The 14,415-nt window shown below is 44.7% G+C and overlaps 2 protein-coding genes across 7 annotated transcripts in view; one reads left to right on the top strand and one right to left on the bottom strand.

Annotated features, from left to right (window-relative positions):
* Nucleotides 1-12,437, top strand: part of Traf3ip3 (TRAF3 interacting protein 3) — a 26,893-nt gene extending 14,456 nt beyond the window's left edge. For both annotated transcript variants that reach the window (XM_029482610.1, XM_029482609.1), the window contains 7 exons: nt 2,146-2,286; nt 2,475-2,612; nt 5,040-5,175; nt 5,676-5,738; nt 7,949-8,005; nt 9,182-9,318; nt 12,186-12,437. In XM_029482610.1, the coding sequence (XP_029338470.1) occupies nt 2,146-2,286; nt 2,475-2,612; nt 5,040-5,175; nt 5,676-5,738; nt 7,949-8,005; nt 9,182-9,318; nt 12,186-12,278 (765 nt within the window). In that variant the 3' untranslated portion in view covers nt 12,279-12,437. The remainder of the gene's footprint in view (nt 1-2,145; nt 2,287-2,474; nt 2,613-5,039; nt 5,176-5,675; nt 5,739-7,948; nt 8,006-9,181; nt 9,319-12,185) is intronic.
* C1H1orf74 (chromosome 1 C1orf74 homolog) lies at nt 11,552-14,415 on the bottom strand. Of its 5 annotated transcripts, none has more exons than XM_021161574.2 (2): nt 14,396-14,415; nt 11,552-13,705 (listed from the first exon to the last, which is right to left on the bottom strand). In XM_021161574.2, exon 2 carries the CDS (start codon nt 13,606-13,608, stop codon nt 12,817-12,819), a length of 792 nt encoding a protein of 263 aa, XP_021017233.1. In that variant the 5' UTR covers nt 13,609-13,705; nt 14,396-14,415; the 3' UTR covers nt 11,552-12,816. The 5 variants fall into 5 exon arrangements, with proteins under 5 accessions (XP_021017233.1, XP_029338477.1, XP_029338473.1 ...); XM_029482617.1 differs by lacking the exon at nt 14,396-14,415 and adding an exon at nt 14,336-14,369; XM_029482613.1 differs by lacking the exon at nt 14,396-14,415 and adding an exon at nt 13,852-14,327.

Below are 14,415 nucleotides of genomic sequence, written 5' to 3'. Positions count from 1 at the left end.
CTAATTTCCAGCACATTAATTTCAATAAAGTTGAAATGTTTGGATCTTAGCCCCGCCTTCTAGAAATGCTACCAAATGGAGATTAGCACACTAACTCTTACCTCACTGTGCTTGTCTATGTCATGCTGTCTTTAATTGGCCATGTAACCACCTCCAACTGCCCTTCTTTGTCCTACCATGCATGCTTTTGTACCCTGGGAAGGAATTCCAACACTAAACATGTTGCTGGATCCTAGGGAAATATAGGGAGAAGCCGTTGGTAAAGGTTCACACCACACAGTCAGTCTCCACAGACCCCAATCTGAGGACAGATGAAGAGCGTCTAACAGAAAATCACAAAAATAGTTTTCATCTCAGGAAGAAGGGTTTTTGTTTGTTTGTTTGTTTGTTTGTTTTTGTTTTCTTTAGCAGAAACCCTGAGAAAGCAAAAACTCAATAGTCTAAAGAGAGTGATGTTAGTGTTCAACTCCAGTATCTCTTGATTTGGCCTATCCCCATGTTACAATAAAAGAAAATCAGTTCCTCTGACAGGTGGAGAGATGGGAAAACAGGGGCCAGCAAGAAGGCTTAGTAGGTGCTTGCCACCAAGCCTAAAGACCTGAGTTCAGTCTCCTGGGATCCATATGATAGGAAAGATCTGCATCTCCCTCACAAGTTGTCCTCTGACCTCTACACACACTCTGTGTATGTGGCAAGTACACACACACACACACACACACACACACACACACACACGTGCGTGTAAGAAATATTGAAGGAAACATAAGTAGGAAGGGAATGGTTGGGCTTCTTTCATGTGGCACCAGAGGGGTCAGTAGTTTCCTATGCAGCTGAGAATAGTTTACATTGTCTATAGCAGCAATTCTTAACCTGTGGGTCATGACCCCTCTTGCAAACTTCTATCTCCAAAACTATTTACATTACAATTATCATAGCTGTACCAAAATTACAGTTATGAAGTAACAGTGAAAGACATTTTATGGCTGGGCTCACCACAACATAAGGAGCTGTATTAAAGGGTTGCGGCATGAGGAAGCTGAAAACCACTCACTGGTCTATAGGTTTCCAGGTCTACATGTTTGCTTGTTTTCAATGTGAGCTGCTTTGTTAGGCTCTTAGCTAAAATATGCCCATCAAACTTTTAAGTGACAAGCATGTAAGCCAGAATGCAAATCTTTAATTCATTTGTTGTTGAGAAAGGTATAGTTATTAGGCTGACCTTGAACGTGTGACCCTCCCACCAGCCTCCTTAGTGCTAGAGTCACAGATAGAAGCAACTATGCCAACATAGTCTATTAATTTTTCTATTGGAAATGAAGCTAACCTGTGATTATTACTATTAAATCTAGTAACTAGGACGTCACCATGTTTGGCTTCAACCAGTCTCTCTTGAGTTTGACTTTTAATGAAAATTCCAAAAAGCAGAGTACCCTTACACATACAAAAATAAAATTCCAGACAATCCCAAGGTGAGACAAAATGATTGCTAATGATCCTCTCCTTAACCTTCCTTGTCTGGACTTACCCAGATGGGTCTAGAACTGACCATAAAAGCTGCCTGCCTTCCCCAAAATCACAAGGCAAAAAGAGGAGGTAACAAGGGCCGTCAATACTTTACTGGATCTGCAAATCTATTTTATCTGATTTGGGGGAATTTTCCTTGGTCCTTAAGCAGGGGAAACATCTAATGCAAATGCACTCTTTTAGAACACCAAGTCCTCAGATCCCCTGGACTTTTCCTTTAAAACAGCAGTGTGTCCCGTTTGGAAATTGTTTCCAGTGGAGTGAGGAAGATTCATCCACAGAACAGAGCACTAGATGAAGGGGGTAATTATTGGAAATTCCAAAATCATGGGCCCCATTCTCATAAATGCAAATATGCCAATGCTAAGCAAAAATGCCACGAGAGCTGGGGATAGAGGAATTAGTGAGATTCAGCAGAACTGGTGTGTTCTCTACATCTGGAGCACAGAAGAGAGGGAGGCTGAGGTAGAAGGGCTCTACCAATGGCAGGCACTTCTCAGACAGCCTGGGAGACTCCCCTGCTCAGCTGTTCCCTGGGTATGAGGACCTACAGTGTGCTCATGTGTAGATCCCTGGAGTGGGAAGTTCAACAAGTATTTGTTGGCTTGTTCTGATTTACAGAAACACTCCCCCTGGGGAATGAAAAAGGTGCTGCTGGAGATGGAAGACCAGAGAAGCAGCTATGAGCAGAAGGCTAAGGCGTCACTGCAGAAAGTGCTGGAGGAGAAAATGTGTGCAGAGCAGCAACTACAGAGGGCACAGGTGGAGATGCTGTGCAGTTCCAGGGGCTGGGGTCCTGGGAGCAGTCCCCAGAGCAAGAGGGCTAACCACCACTTGCAGGGAGCCTGCTCCTCAAATTCATCCTGCATATTAAACTTCAGGAGTTCAATGTGTTCCCTTTCTCTAAGCTTCTGCTCCTTGGGAACCTTCTCTCCTCTGGTCTCTCTCAGCTGTCCCTGGCTTTGGCAGAGCAGAAGTGTCAGGAGTGGAAGAGTCAGTACGAGGCTCTGAAGGAGGACTGGAGGACCCTAGGGGACCAGCACAGAGAGCTGGAGAGCCAACTGCATGTGCTTCAGTCCAAACTACAGGTACCAGGCCCAGCAGTGGGAGAGGAAGGGAGGCAGAAGGGGGGAGAGGGGTCTGCTGAGAAAGGGGTTTCCAAGGTTGGGCCTCAAAGGTTGGATACATGTAACAAGCAGCTTTCAAGTCTTCATCCACTGCCCACTTAGTACCAGACTCACTGTTTTGCTCTGAATCATAAGTGCGTACTTAGAGGGAATGCCTACACTGTCCATGCAAATGAACTAAGTACCCACTGGAATGACATTAACCAAATACAAATGCCTGAGTTGGGGCATTCATTGGGTTGATTGGCCTACCAATTGCACACTATTCAAACACCACCCCAACAGGGCACTCAGTGCATAACTGCCCATTGTTTTGTACATAATAAATGTTACTGGTTTATTTACAGGTACTAACATATCCTGCTGGTGTGTTTCTTAATAAATTTCAGTAATTTCTTGGCATGCTCAAAAGTTCCTACACTTTCAATCTGCCACCTTAGAAAATCTAATTAATTTAGATTAATTAATTAATTTAGATTAATTGATTTATTTATAATGAATTAATTTAGGGTCTTTTGTTGCATGGATTAAATGTGACTACCCACACAACATGTGTGGCATAGTCTGGTACATATGAGCACTTCACTCGGGTTAGCAATTACATGGAGGCCTGACATTCCACGCTCCCCAAAACATAGGAATTAATCCACTTGGGCCAGTCAATCTTCTGGCTAATGAACCACCCCTCAGGAAGGCAGATTCACCTTAAGCCTGCCAAAGAAGGAAAAGTAATTATTCTTTTAGTGAGATCATGTACTTCCCCTTCCTAGAAAGCCTGCGCCTGGTGTGGTCACTCACAGAGCCATGGCCACGCTACTTGGTCAAGCCTGACCATTCCTCTGAATTTCTCAGAAAAATGTAACTTTTCTTTTTCACGTCTTCTTTCTTCCTAACCCTTGCCGAAGCCTAGGTGTGCTTCCACAACACTCCTGGCTTTCTCACTCTTCTCTGATGTTACCCTCTCCGCATCCCCTTTGCCAAACCGCCAAATCCCCATCCCTAACTCAAAAGGCATGACTTTCTTTCCCTCTTTTCCACCTTTATCCTCCAGGCAGCTGCTGACATTCACAGAATTCCCATTCTGCCTCTGTTGTCATTATTACTGTTTTTGGCTGTTTTGGTTTTTTGTTTTGTTTTGTTTTGAGTCTTCTTCAGAATCTGCTCTTAATATTTTTAATGTTAACCATCTTTCTTAGATATTTTTATTCTCAAGATTCTAATTACATTTCTCCCTTCTTCTCTCTCCCTCCAAGCCCTCCCTATCTCCCTCCTAGCTCTCCTTCACGTTCACAGCCTCTTTTTCGTCAATTATTATTGAATGCATATGTGTGCATGCATATATATCCCTGAATATAACCTGTTGAGTCCATATGTTACTTGTATGGATGTTTTCATTACCTATAGTTCTCTGTGTAGGATTGAGGCCTCATGGGCTCTCCCCCATCTAGTTTGGCACACCCATTGGTGGCCTCCTTTTCCCTTCACATTTGGGCAGCCATGTTGGTGAGACTTTATGGGTGTTGCTTCTGACATTACTAGGAGGCACAATCTCACAGAAAACTCCCTGATCTTACAATCTTTCTGCCCCCTCTTTTGCAATGTTCCCTGAGCCTCAAGTATGGAGTTATTTTATAGCTGTATTCATTGAGACCAGAATCCACAGGTATGCATTTTGATTGATAGTGGTTTTCTGTAGTGGTCTCCATCTGTTTCAAAGAGAAGTTTCCTTGATGTGTTCTTAACAAATCTAAGAACTCAGAGAGGAGACCCGATTTCCCTAGTCACATATGGCACCCCAGGTGAGCCTCCCCAAAATCTCCAGTTAACACATAGATTTCACATACTTAGTTTGAAACTTTGAAGATCTGCCCCAAGAGTGAATCTTTACATTTTCCCCAAACATGAATCAGGAAAAAAAATATAATTGATGAAAGAGGGTGTGAGACATTTAGAGGCACAATTTTTACTGGCTACACACAGCATCCACATCTTAACCTCTGCTCTCTCTTCTCATCATGCATAAGGCAATTCTTAGGTAAGTGTTTTGAGGTTTTTAAACCTTAATTCTTTGTGAGAATAGCCTTAACTGCCCCTCTCCCTCAACAACTGGTCATGCCAAAGTAAAAAGAAAGTAAAACATCTAGAAAATTCTGGCTTGATGTGGAGATCTGTCAAGGCATTGAGACATACATAACCCCGTAAATATCAAGTCAGAGGCACTGCCATAAACATGCAGGATAGGGCAGAACAAAGGGAAGGGGAGAGCTTCCATTTCCTGACACCCCATCTCAGTAATCCTACTGTGTCCTGTTCCATGGTACCTGTCTCTGCTCTGTCGCCAGCCACACTGACCTGCTGCTCTGTGGCTCCTCCCCCTCCTCTTTGCAGGGAGCAGACAGCAGAGACTCACAGATGAGCCAGGCCCTGCAACTTTTAGAAAATGAGCACCAGTTGCTGCAGACCAAACTTGAGAGCCTGCAGGGAGACCGAGAGCAGCAGAGCTCTGAGACCCAGGACCTACAAGGTACTCCTCTTCTTTGAGGTCACAGGGCCATTAGAACCACAACTGAATGGGCTCAGAGGGAGGAGGCTATGGGGAGAAGCTTTGCTCCTCATTTGTGCTTGGTCCTATGATTTCATTTCTCCTTGAGGGAAAGGCAGAGAAATGTCAATCAAAATGAACATTAGTTGTCCTTCATCTGAGGACTCTGCATGCTCTCTCCTCCAGCTTGTCCCTGTGGGCCACACCACAGCTGCTCCCATATTAGTCACATGCAAAGGCCATATTCCTAATTTGAAAGGGAAAGGGTAGTACAAACACGGGCAGGATGAAGGCCTCCTAGATGTGCCTCTGTGGGCTGAAAGACCCACTAGTGTGTGTACACAATATTGTGATGTTCCTGTGTGAATGCTGGCCTCTCCCTTCAGATCTGAAAGACACCTGACACTCCCAGGTCACAGACGACAGGACTTACCTCTCATTTCCACCCTCTCCTATTTCTGTTTGTATTCTTTCACTTTCAGATCAACTAAAGAAGTCAGAGGAGGAGAAACAGGCCCTGGTGAGCAAAGTTCAACAGCTACAGAGTAAGTTTCCTTTTCAGGGTTCAACCTGCACAGGTGGTTTCTGTTGCTCCTGACCACAGAAGACCTTCGAAGGAGGGCTGAGCCGTCGAGGCTTCAGTGTGTCCTGTTTCTGAGCATTCTCGAGCACACTTCCTGCAAGGGGGTGGGGGTGAGGGATCATCTGCACAACTCTCCACAAGTTATATGGTTTCTTTCCCATGTTATATACATTAGCGTCTGTTCTTGTGTTTCCTTTCTATTTGTGTGTGTGTGTGTGTGTTGGTGTGTGTGTGTATGTGTTTGCATGTGTGTTGGTGTGTGTGTGTGTGTACGCCCATGCAATATGCAGAGAGAGTCAAGGGAGCTGGAGGATGTTGAGTATCTTCCCTGTTATTGTCTGCCTTAGTCCCTTTTTTTTCTTTTTTTTTATTGGGTATTTATTTCATTTACATTTCCAATGCTATCCCAAAAGTCCCCCACATGCTCCCCCACCCACTCCCCCACCCACCCACTCCCACTTCTTGGCCCTGTCGTTCCCCTGTACTGAGGCACATAAAGTTTGCACGACCAATGGGCCTCTCTTTCCACTGATAGCCGACTAGGCCATTTTCTGATTCACCTTAGTCCCTTAAGAAAGGGTGTGTCACTGTTTTCCAGGTAGGCTGGCTAGCCAACAAGCCCCAGCCATCTTCCCTTCTCTGTCCCCAGAACTAATAGCATTAGGGTAACAGGAAAAGGCAGCCACGCCCAGATTTTTACATGGACACTAACAACCTAAAGTCAGGTCCTCGTGCATACACAGCAAGAACTCTTTTTTTTTTTTTTTTTAAGATTTTTTTTTTTTTTTAATGTAAGTACACTGCAGCTGTCTTCAGACATACCAGAAGAGGGCATCAGATCTCATTACAGATGGTTGTAAGCCACCATGTGGTTGCTGGGATTTGAACTCAGGACCTCTGGAAGAGCAGTCAGTGCTCTTAACTGCTGAGCCATCTCTCCAGCCCCAGCAAGAACTCTTACTCACACATTGTTCCAGGCCCCAGAACTGCCCACTTTCAAGAAGTATTAGGCTAAGATAGTTCTTTTCTTATACATTCTATGGAACATACGTGAACAAGTCACTTAGATTTTTCTCACTAGAAAGGTTCAGAAAATAAGTATCCATCAATCCCCTACATAGGAATCAGGCATCCTGGACATATACACTGAAGTATACCAACAAGCAAAAGTAATAGTTTCGGAACTGGAGAGATGGCTCAGCGGGTAAGAACACTGACTGCTCTTCCAAAGGTCCTGAGTTCAAATCCCAGCAACCACATGGTGGCTCACTACCACCCGTAATGAGATCTGATGCCCTCTGATGCGTCTGAAGACAGCTACTGTACCTATTTATAATAATAAATAAATCTTTGGGCCAGAGCAAATAGGGACTGAGTGAGCAGAGTCGACTGGAGTGAGCAGGGCCAACTGAAGCAAGCACAGGTCCTAAAAATTCAATTCCCAACAATTACATGAAGGCTCACAACCATCTATCTATACAGCTACAGTGTACTCATATACATAAGATAAATAAATAAATCTTGAAAAAAAAAGTAATAGTTTCTTAAGAAACTTCCGTTCTAAGCAAGTCCAGGGGTAGGAGTTCCATGAAAAAAAAAAAATCAGTGTACATGAAGTCACAATAACTACTATAGAGAAAAAAGAAGCTGGTTAAAGGTAAAATTAGTCATTGTTTGGTAGAATGTCACCTGGGAACATGTTCAGAAGCTGACATAAGGATGGCTTATTTGTAAGGAAGTACCAGATTAGGTGACTTGGAGGGGGGGGGACAGAGCTGTTCCACAGTTCTGGAGGCTGCAGACCAAAGTCAAGCTGCCCAGAGAGGTAGCCTTCTGCTGTAAGGGCCCCTCCAAGCTTCCCTCAAGTGTCTTTATATCACTTTCCCTGGAGCATGTATGGGTGGAAATAGCCCCTTTCTAAGAACATCAGTTATCTGTATGAAGTCTCATCTTAATGACCTTATGTTCAATCAATTACCTTTTTAAAGACTCCATCTCAAGGAAGTTCACGTTACAGGGCTTATAACTTCAATACAAAAACTTTAAGGAACACTATTCAGTTCCTAACAGATGGTAACTAATCCTTTACAACCGAGGTCCCAAGCCAATGTCTGAAGTGAGTCTTGACAGTAAGTCTGCTAGCACAGACAAGTTCCTTTTGTCTCCCAACAGGTCTGCTTCAGAATCAATCCTTACAACTTCAAGAACAGGAGAAGCTCTTAAAGAAAGGTCAGCAAATTTCCTCCCACTAAATGTTGCTCTTTCTTTGCCTAAGGCTGGGGAAAGGACTACGTGACTTCTGGGGGTCCCATCCACTCCCGAGTCTGTGAAGTCAGGGAGGTAGGGGGACGTACTGAGAAACGATCACTGGCCTGGACACTTCAGCCAGCCACCTGCTCTGGGAGGTATATAAACTGTGGGGGGTTCTACTTTCTCTGAAAACATGTGTCTCTGTTGAACATTTCAATAAATTGATTTTGAACTCAGGATTTCATGTCAGTTTTTACACAGTTGACTTTACCAATCACATCCAACTCCTCAACCCAACCATACAGCATACAAAAGTCCTCCCACTCCAACCCTAACCATTCTGGGCCCAACCTTGCTAAGGACTCATCAGCCACAGAGAGGCTCCAGAGGCTCCTCCTGTTGTTTTATTCTCACCACAATTAGGTGTAATACAGGAGAATGTAGAAACGAGTGTGCCCTCACAGCATGGATAAGACCATAAAGAGCTCTGATCAGACAAATGAACAACTGAACTAAAGCAATAGCCCAGAACTTGACTTGAGTCCAGTGCTGTTTTCAGCAAGACTAGGACCACAAGGTGGCAGAAACCCAGTTTTAAAGTATTAAGAGGTAAGACTAGAATGACTTTCATTTTCAGGTCTTGGAAATGAGGGTGCAAAGGTCACAGAGGAATCACTAAGCAAGCCTACATGAGGAACTAGATACTTTATGACTAATGAAAACCATTTCAATTTGTAAACATTCACTACAAGTATCAGATCCAAAGAAAATCAAGACAAATTTTAAAAAGTCAACCTTGCCTCAAGGAGTCCAAACTGCAGCTCTGTGTCTAAGCCGCAGGGTACACCAGAATACTTTTGTTTGTTTGTTTGTTTGATTTTTCCATACAGTGTCTCACTATGTAGCTCTGGCTGTCCTGGAAATCTCAGAGATCCGCCTATCTCTGCCTCCCAATCGCTGGGATTGACGGCCTTCATGTGCTGCTGTGCCAGCACACCAGTTATTTAATTCAGGATGTTCTACTCCATTCAGGGAAACCACAGACACACACACCATCTCCCTTCTCTGCAAATGCTAAGGGTTCTCACGAAGCGTCAGGATCAGCCCTCACAGACAAAGGCCTCGCTGTTACTGAGACTCTGGCTGCTTTTTTAGATCAGGGTCTGCCTGTGTGGAATCCAAAGCTCTCCCTTGATGAAGTGAAGCCTGAGGGCACAAGAAAGGAGAAAGAGGAGGAGCTCAGAGACCAACTACAAAAGGAGACATTTCGGCTCCAAGCCAAGGAAAAGGAGGTGAGGAGGGGACCTCAAAGTGTGAGGCTCATCCAGACTGTTAGTGCTCATCCAGATTGTGAGGGTTCATCGAGATTGATATGGGGTGGGAGTGGGGCAGAGAACCCTTCTAGGGGCAATGGAAAGCAGGAATTTCCAAGCTTAAATTGTTACTGGATGACCACAAGTGTTCATTTTCTTCTATAAATGTCTTTGCTCTTGGATTGACTTGCAATCTTTCTCCTTCCTAATTTATAACAACCCCTATTAAAGGATACATTGGTAACCAATTAGGAGATCAATCAGAACACAAAAACATTTAGTAAACACATTAACTGCTTATATTGTCATACACTAAGTATCAGTATGTTGTATCTTTAAATAACAAACACTTTCCTAGGAACATTCTTTCAAACTCACACTCTTGGAAGTGCGCAGAAGCAACTAGACACCACGGAAGAGAGGCATGTCCTCCAGTGCTGAAGAACTTATTTCTTTCTTTATTTGTTCATTTATTAGTTTGCCCACATACAGAGCATTTTCAGAAAGTTGCATGAAAGCATTTACAAGTACTGGGGCCAATAAGCTGGCTCAGTAGGTAAAGGTACCTGCTGCCAAGCCTGATGCCCTGAGTTCAATCCCTGGGACCTACCATAGAGATGGCAGAAGGAGAGAAGTGACTTGAAGAGTTGTCTTCTGACTCCCACACACATGTACAAGATATTAGCATATATACACACACACTCACAACCCTAACAATGAATAAATAATGCAGAATAATTGAAAGTGTTTCTATGTGTAAAATTAACATATGCATCATAACCAATCTTATAACTCAACATACTCACAATAAACTATATGATAGGAAGAAGACTAAAATCTCTGAGAAATTTGGGTTAGAATAGTTCACTTAAAATGAGTGAAGGAGCCGGGCGTGGTGGCGCACGCCTTTAATCCTAGCACTCGGGAGGCAGAGGCAGGCGGATTTCTGAGTTCGAGGCCAGCCTGGTCTACAAAGTGAGTGCCAGGACAGCCAGGGTTACACAGAGAAACCCTGTCTCAAAAAAACAAACAAACAAAAAAAACCAAGTGAAGGAGTATAGTACTCAGGGCAGTCCTCTTCCAGAATTCTGTGGGAAAGAGAATTGGGGGCTAGAGAGATGGCTCACTAGTTAAGAGCATTGGCTGTTCTTCCAGAGGTCCTGAGTTCAATTCCCAGCAACCAAATGAGGGCTCACAACCATCTGTAATGGGATCTGATGCACTCTTCTGGTGTTACTTACATACATATACTGCTTGTGGACGTTGTACATCGTGGTGCGCACTAGGCTCCGCACCACGATGTACAACGTCCACAAGCAGGTTCAATTCCCAGCAACCAAATGAGGGCTCACAACCATCTGTAATGGGATCTGATGCACTCTTCTGGTGTTACTTACATACATATAATAAATCTTTAAAAAAGAAAGAAAAGAAGGAAAGCGAGAGAGAGAGAACTTATGACACCTTGCTATGCTCTCCCCAGTGCAGAGACCTGCATTCAGAATAGACATCCTCAATGAGAAGTACCTTTCTTTTTTGCAAAAGATACATCACAGTCAAGAAGCACTGAGGCACAGCCAGGAGCCATCTCCCAGAGTAAGAGGGCCATCCCCCTCTACAGCCAGCCCTACATCACAGTGGGGTAGTTCCTTTTGTTGTTGTTGGTGGTGGGTTTTTTTCTTTTTTTCTTTGAGACAGGGTTTCTCTGTGTAGCCTTGGCTGTCCTGGAACTCACTTTGTAGACCAGGCTGACCTCGAACTCAGAAATCCACCTGTATCTGCCTCCCAAGTGCTGGGATTAAAGGTGTGTGCCACCACTGCCCAGCTGGGTAGTTCTTTTTTAAGCCCAGTGTTACAGATAAAATATATCAGTCCACACCAACATCTGGTCATCCTGTCCCATTCCACTTGATTTACACTATGCCAACAATACAGCAAACATGGAAGAAACACTGTCCACTATTCACCCCATTTCTATGCATCTCTCGAGTCTGGAAGACACTAGATTGAGCACCCCCGCTATGGAAACCTGACATGTTCTAGATCCAGAACACACCATGCATAAAGAAGCATGTCTTAGTCAGGGTTTCTATTCCTGCACAAACATCATGACCAAGAAGCAAGTTGGGGAGGAAAGGGTTTATTCGGCTTACACTTCCATGCTGCTGTTCATCACCAAAGGAAGTCAGGACTGGAACTCAGACAGGTCAGGGAGCAGGAGCTGATACAGAGGCTGTGGAGGGATGTTCTTTACTGGCTTGCCTCCCCTGGCTTACTCAGGTAAGATGCTCAAAAGAATCAAATGACTTCAGGGCATTTGGTATTCAGATGTCTTTTTATTATGTCTGCTCAACTGGTAAACAAATACTAATACTACTACAAATACTAAACAAATACTAATGGGGAAAAAAAAAAAAGACAAAATTTGAATGAGTCCTAATCCCAAGCATTTCAGAAAAAGGATATTCAGCCTGTATTGGTTCAAGCATGAAAGAGTACTTTTTTGATTTATTGTAAACATAATGACAAGGGCAGAGGAGGACTGCAAAAGTATTGAGGTGTGTACAAAGAGTGTTATCTGCTGAGTTATTTTCCACCTCATTCAGATCAGCATTTAAATACCTGTCCCCTGTCGGATATGAGTCTCTAGGCCACTAGTAAACTGGTTTTATCTAGTGGAAATGATACAAAGTGAGGGAGACACTGAAGAGAAAAAAAAAAAAAGCCCTTTCTGCCACCATTGTGAGGCCTTCTACTGGGTTAAAATGCCAAAGGACTATTCTTGCCCATACTTTCTCCAGCTAACTCATAGCTGCTCTCTCCTGTCTCCACCTCCTTCCATACAGCTGCAGTGTGGTCAATGGCTCCCAGTGCTGATGGTGGTGATTGCTACAGCACTGGCAGTGTTCCTGGTAAACAAAGGCAACCTGGTCATCTGAAGAACTTCTGGCATCTATCTGAAGTAAAACTCAGATGCAAACAACTCCATGAAAACCTTGGGTTCTGGTACTTTATAACTTGGGTTTCTCTCCAAATGAATCCAGACTTAGTTTTATTTTTTTCACCATGTTGTAAATAAACTTTATCTCACAAGACTACTCTTTAGAACTGTGTATTCCTGAGAAATAAGCCACAAGTGTAACCCTTAAGTATCATTGCCTCACACCCTACTTCAGTTAGAGTTCCATACATAGATTACCTAGTCATTCTCCTTCCCTCTAAGGCACTGTCCACCAGGGAAGGCCACCATCCCAGGGTACACTCATGTCTCCACAATGCTCCTTTTCCCATCCTTCTATCTCTTATTCAATGAAAAATAGACAGGCACCTCTGCTAAGGACCTAGGAATTCCTAATATAAAGATTGAAATCATACTACTGCTGCCAACAACTCTCCCCATTCACATGTGTTCAATTGACTGCACAACATTCATCGTAATTGACATTCACTGATACCTTCTCAACCGGCAGAGTTAACTCAGAGGGCCACAGCAGGAAGTGTGACCACCTCAGAGGAGATGCTGAGGTCAGCAAAGGCATTCTGAGCCTGAAATCGAGTCCTGAGTTCCTTCTCCCAGGCACTTAAAAAGTTTTTCAGGGCTGGGAACAAACTCTCTGGAACACTAAAGGAGTACAGCAAAATTGATGGTTGACCAGGCAGCCACAAAATCCGGGCAGTAAACACACGCAGGGGAGTCATGGTTAAGCAGTTGTCATCTCCACGGTTCAGGTCAAATGTGTAAGAAACAGGATATCCCAGGAGTATTCCAAATACAGTGCAGAGATTCCAGTCTGAGGAATGTAGCCTGGTGTAGGAGACTCCCTGAGACACATCTTTCTCAAGTCCTCGAAAACGTGTGATGACGTCAGCTATGAGAGATTTCAAGTCCGGGAGCTGGTCCACGGACCGGACAGAAGGATGAGGTTGGGAGCGGGAAATGTCCACGAAAGCTACGGTACCAAGCAGTGTCTGTTCCAAATGCTGACAGGCATACTCAGGACTGACAATAAAGTTATTCTCTCCAATCTCAAGAATGTGAAGTCCTGGCTCCAGGAAGCCCAGCCCCTGTAGTTCCTCCAGATAACTTTGGAGCGCCAATACTCCTGCAGAGTTGCAATCATAGAGTACAGCTGGCTTCAGCCCACGGGCCACAGCCAGCACCTCTCCTGCCAGGTGAAGGCAGGTAGCTCGAGGTAGGCACTTTCTCTTGCCCATGCCCAGAGTCTGCTGAGCAGCTGCCACCAGCAGCTGAGGGCTTGGTGTTGACATGAGATCTGGAAGTTACATGACATATGGCCTCCTTAGCTAGCCACAGTTCCTTTCCCTGAGCCACACACAGTTCAGCTCCCAGCACTTGAGAACGATCCTAGAAACAATATGGTAGGGGGAAATCGTTAATACTGTCAAGATGGGGTCACCAATGCTGCACCCCATTTCTCTGGCAGATTAAGTTTACGAAATCGTCCTTCTAGTCACATTTACATTGTCTCTGGCTTCGATTCTAACTTTTACCTGGTGCAATTTATGCTCTGGGATTCAAACCTTACAGCAAAAGTTACCACTTCTCCCAAAACTGTCCAACTGGGACAGAGCTCTGGGCTCTAAACTTCAGCGCCCGTAAGCTCTCCACTGCCAGCTCCCCAGACAGATCTCCACTAAGAGCGCTCACAACAGCCTGATCAAACCAGCATAAGCTACAACGCGGAGTAACCACCGCCTCACCCTGCGACACTCAGGTAAGAGAAGCCGCTAGAGCTGGGGCACGAGCCAGTTTAACACTTGCTGGGACCGTCTTCCCTTCTAGGAAGGCACGCTCCCACCGCCACACCTACCCACGCGTGCCTACGCGGTGGTAGACTAGTTACAAAAGGAAGCGCTCTGCCTCAAGACACTCGGCTAGCATTTCCGCCGCAGGTTCGGGGGCGCAGGAAGCCCTTCCGGCTGCCCGTCAGCTGCGTAGTGCCCTCCCACGCCCCACACACGGTACGGTGAATACCCAACGGTGTGTGCAGAAGCCCAGGGAAAGACAGCCTGACGTGCATGCGCACTGCCTTACTCCGCCCTTCCGTGACGTCA

The sequence above is a fragment of the Mus caroli genome, chromosome 1 (assembly GCF_900094665.2).
Source record: "Mus caroli chromosome 1, CAROLI_EIJ_v1.1, whole genome shotgun sequence".
NCBI classification, from domain to species: Eukaryota; Metazoa; Chordata; class Mammalia; order Rodentia; family Muridae; genus Mus; species Mus caroli.
This window is presented reverse-complemented; position numbering and strand designations above follow the sequence as displayed.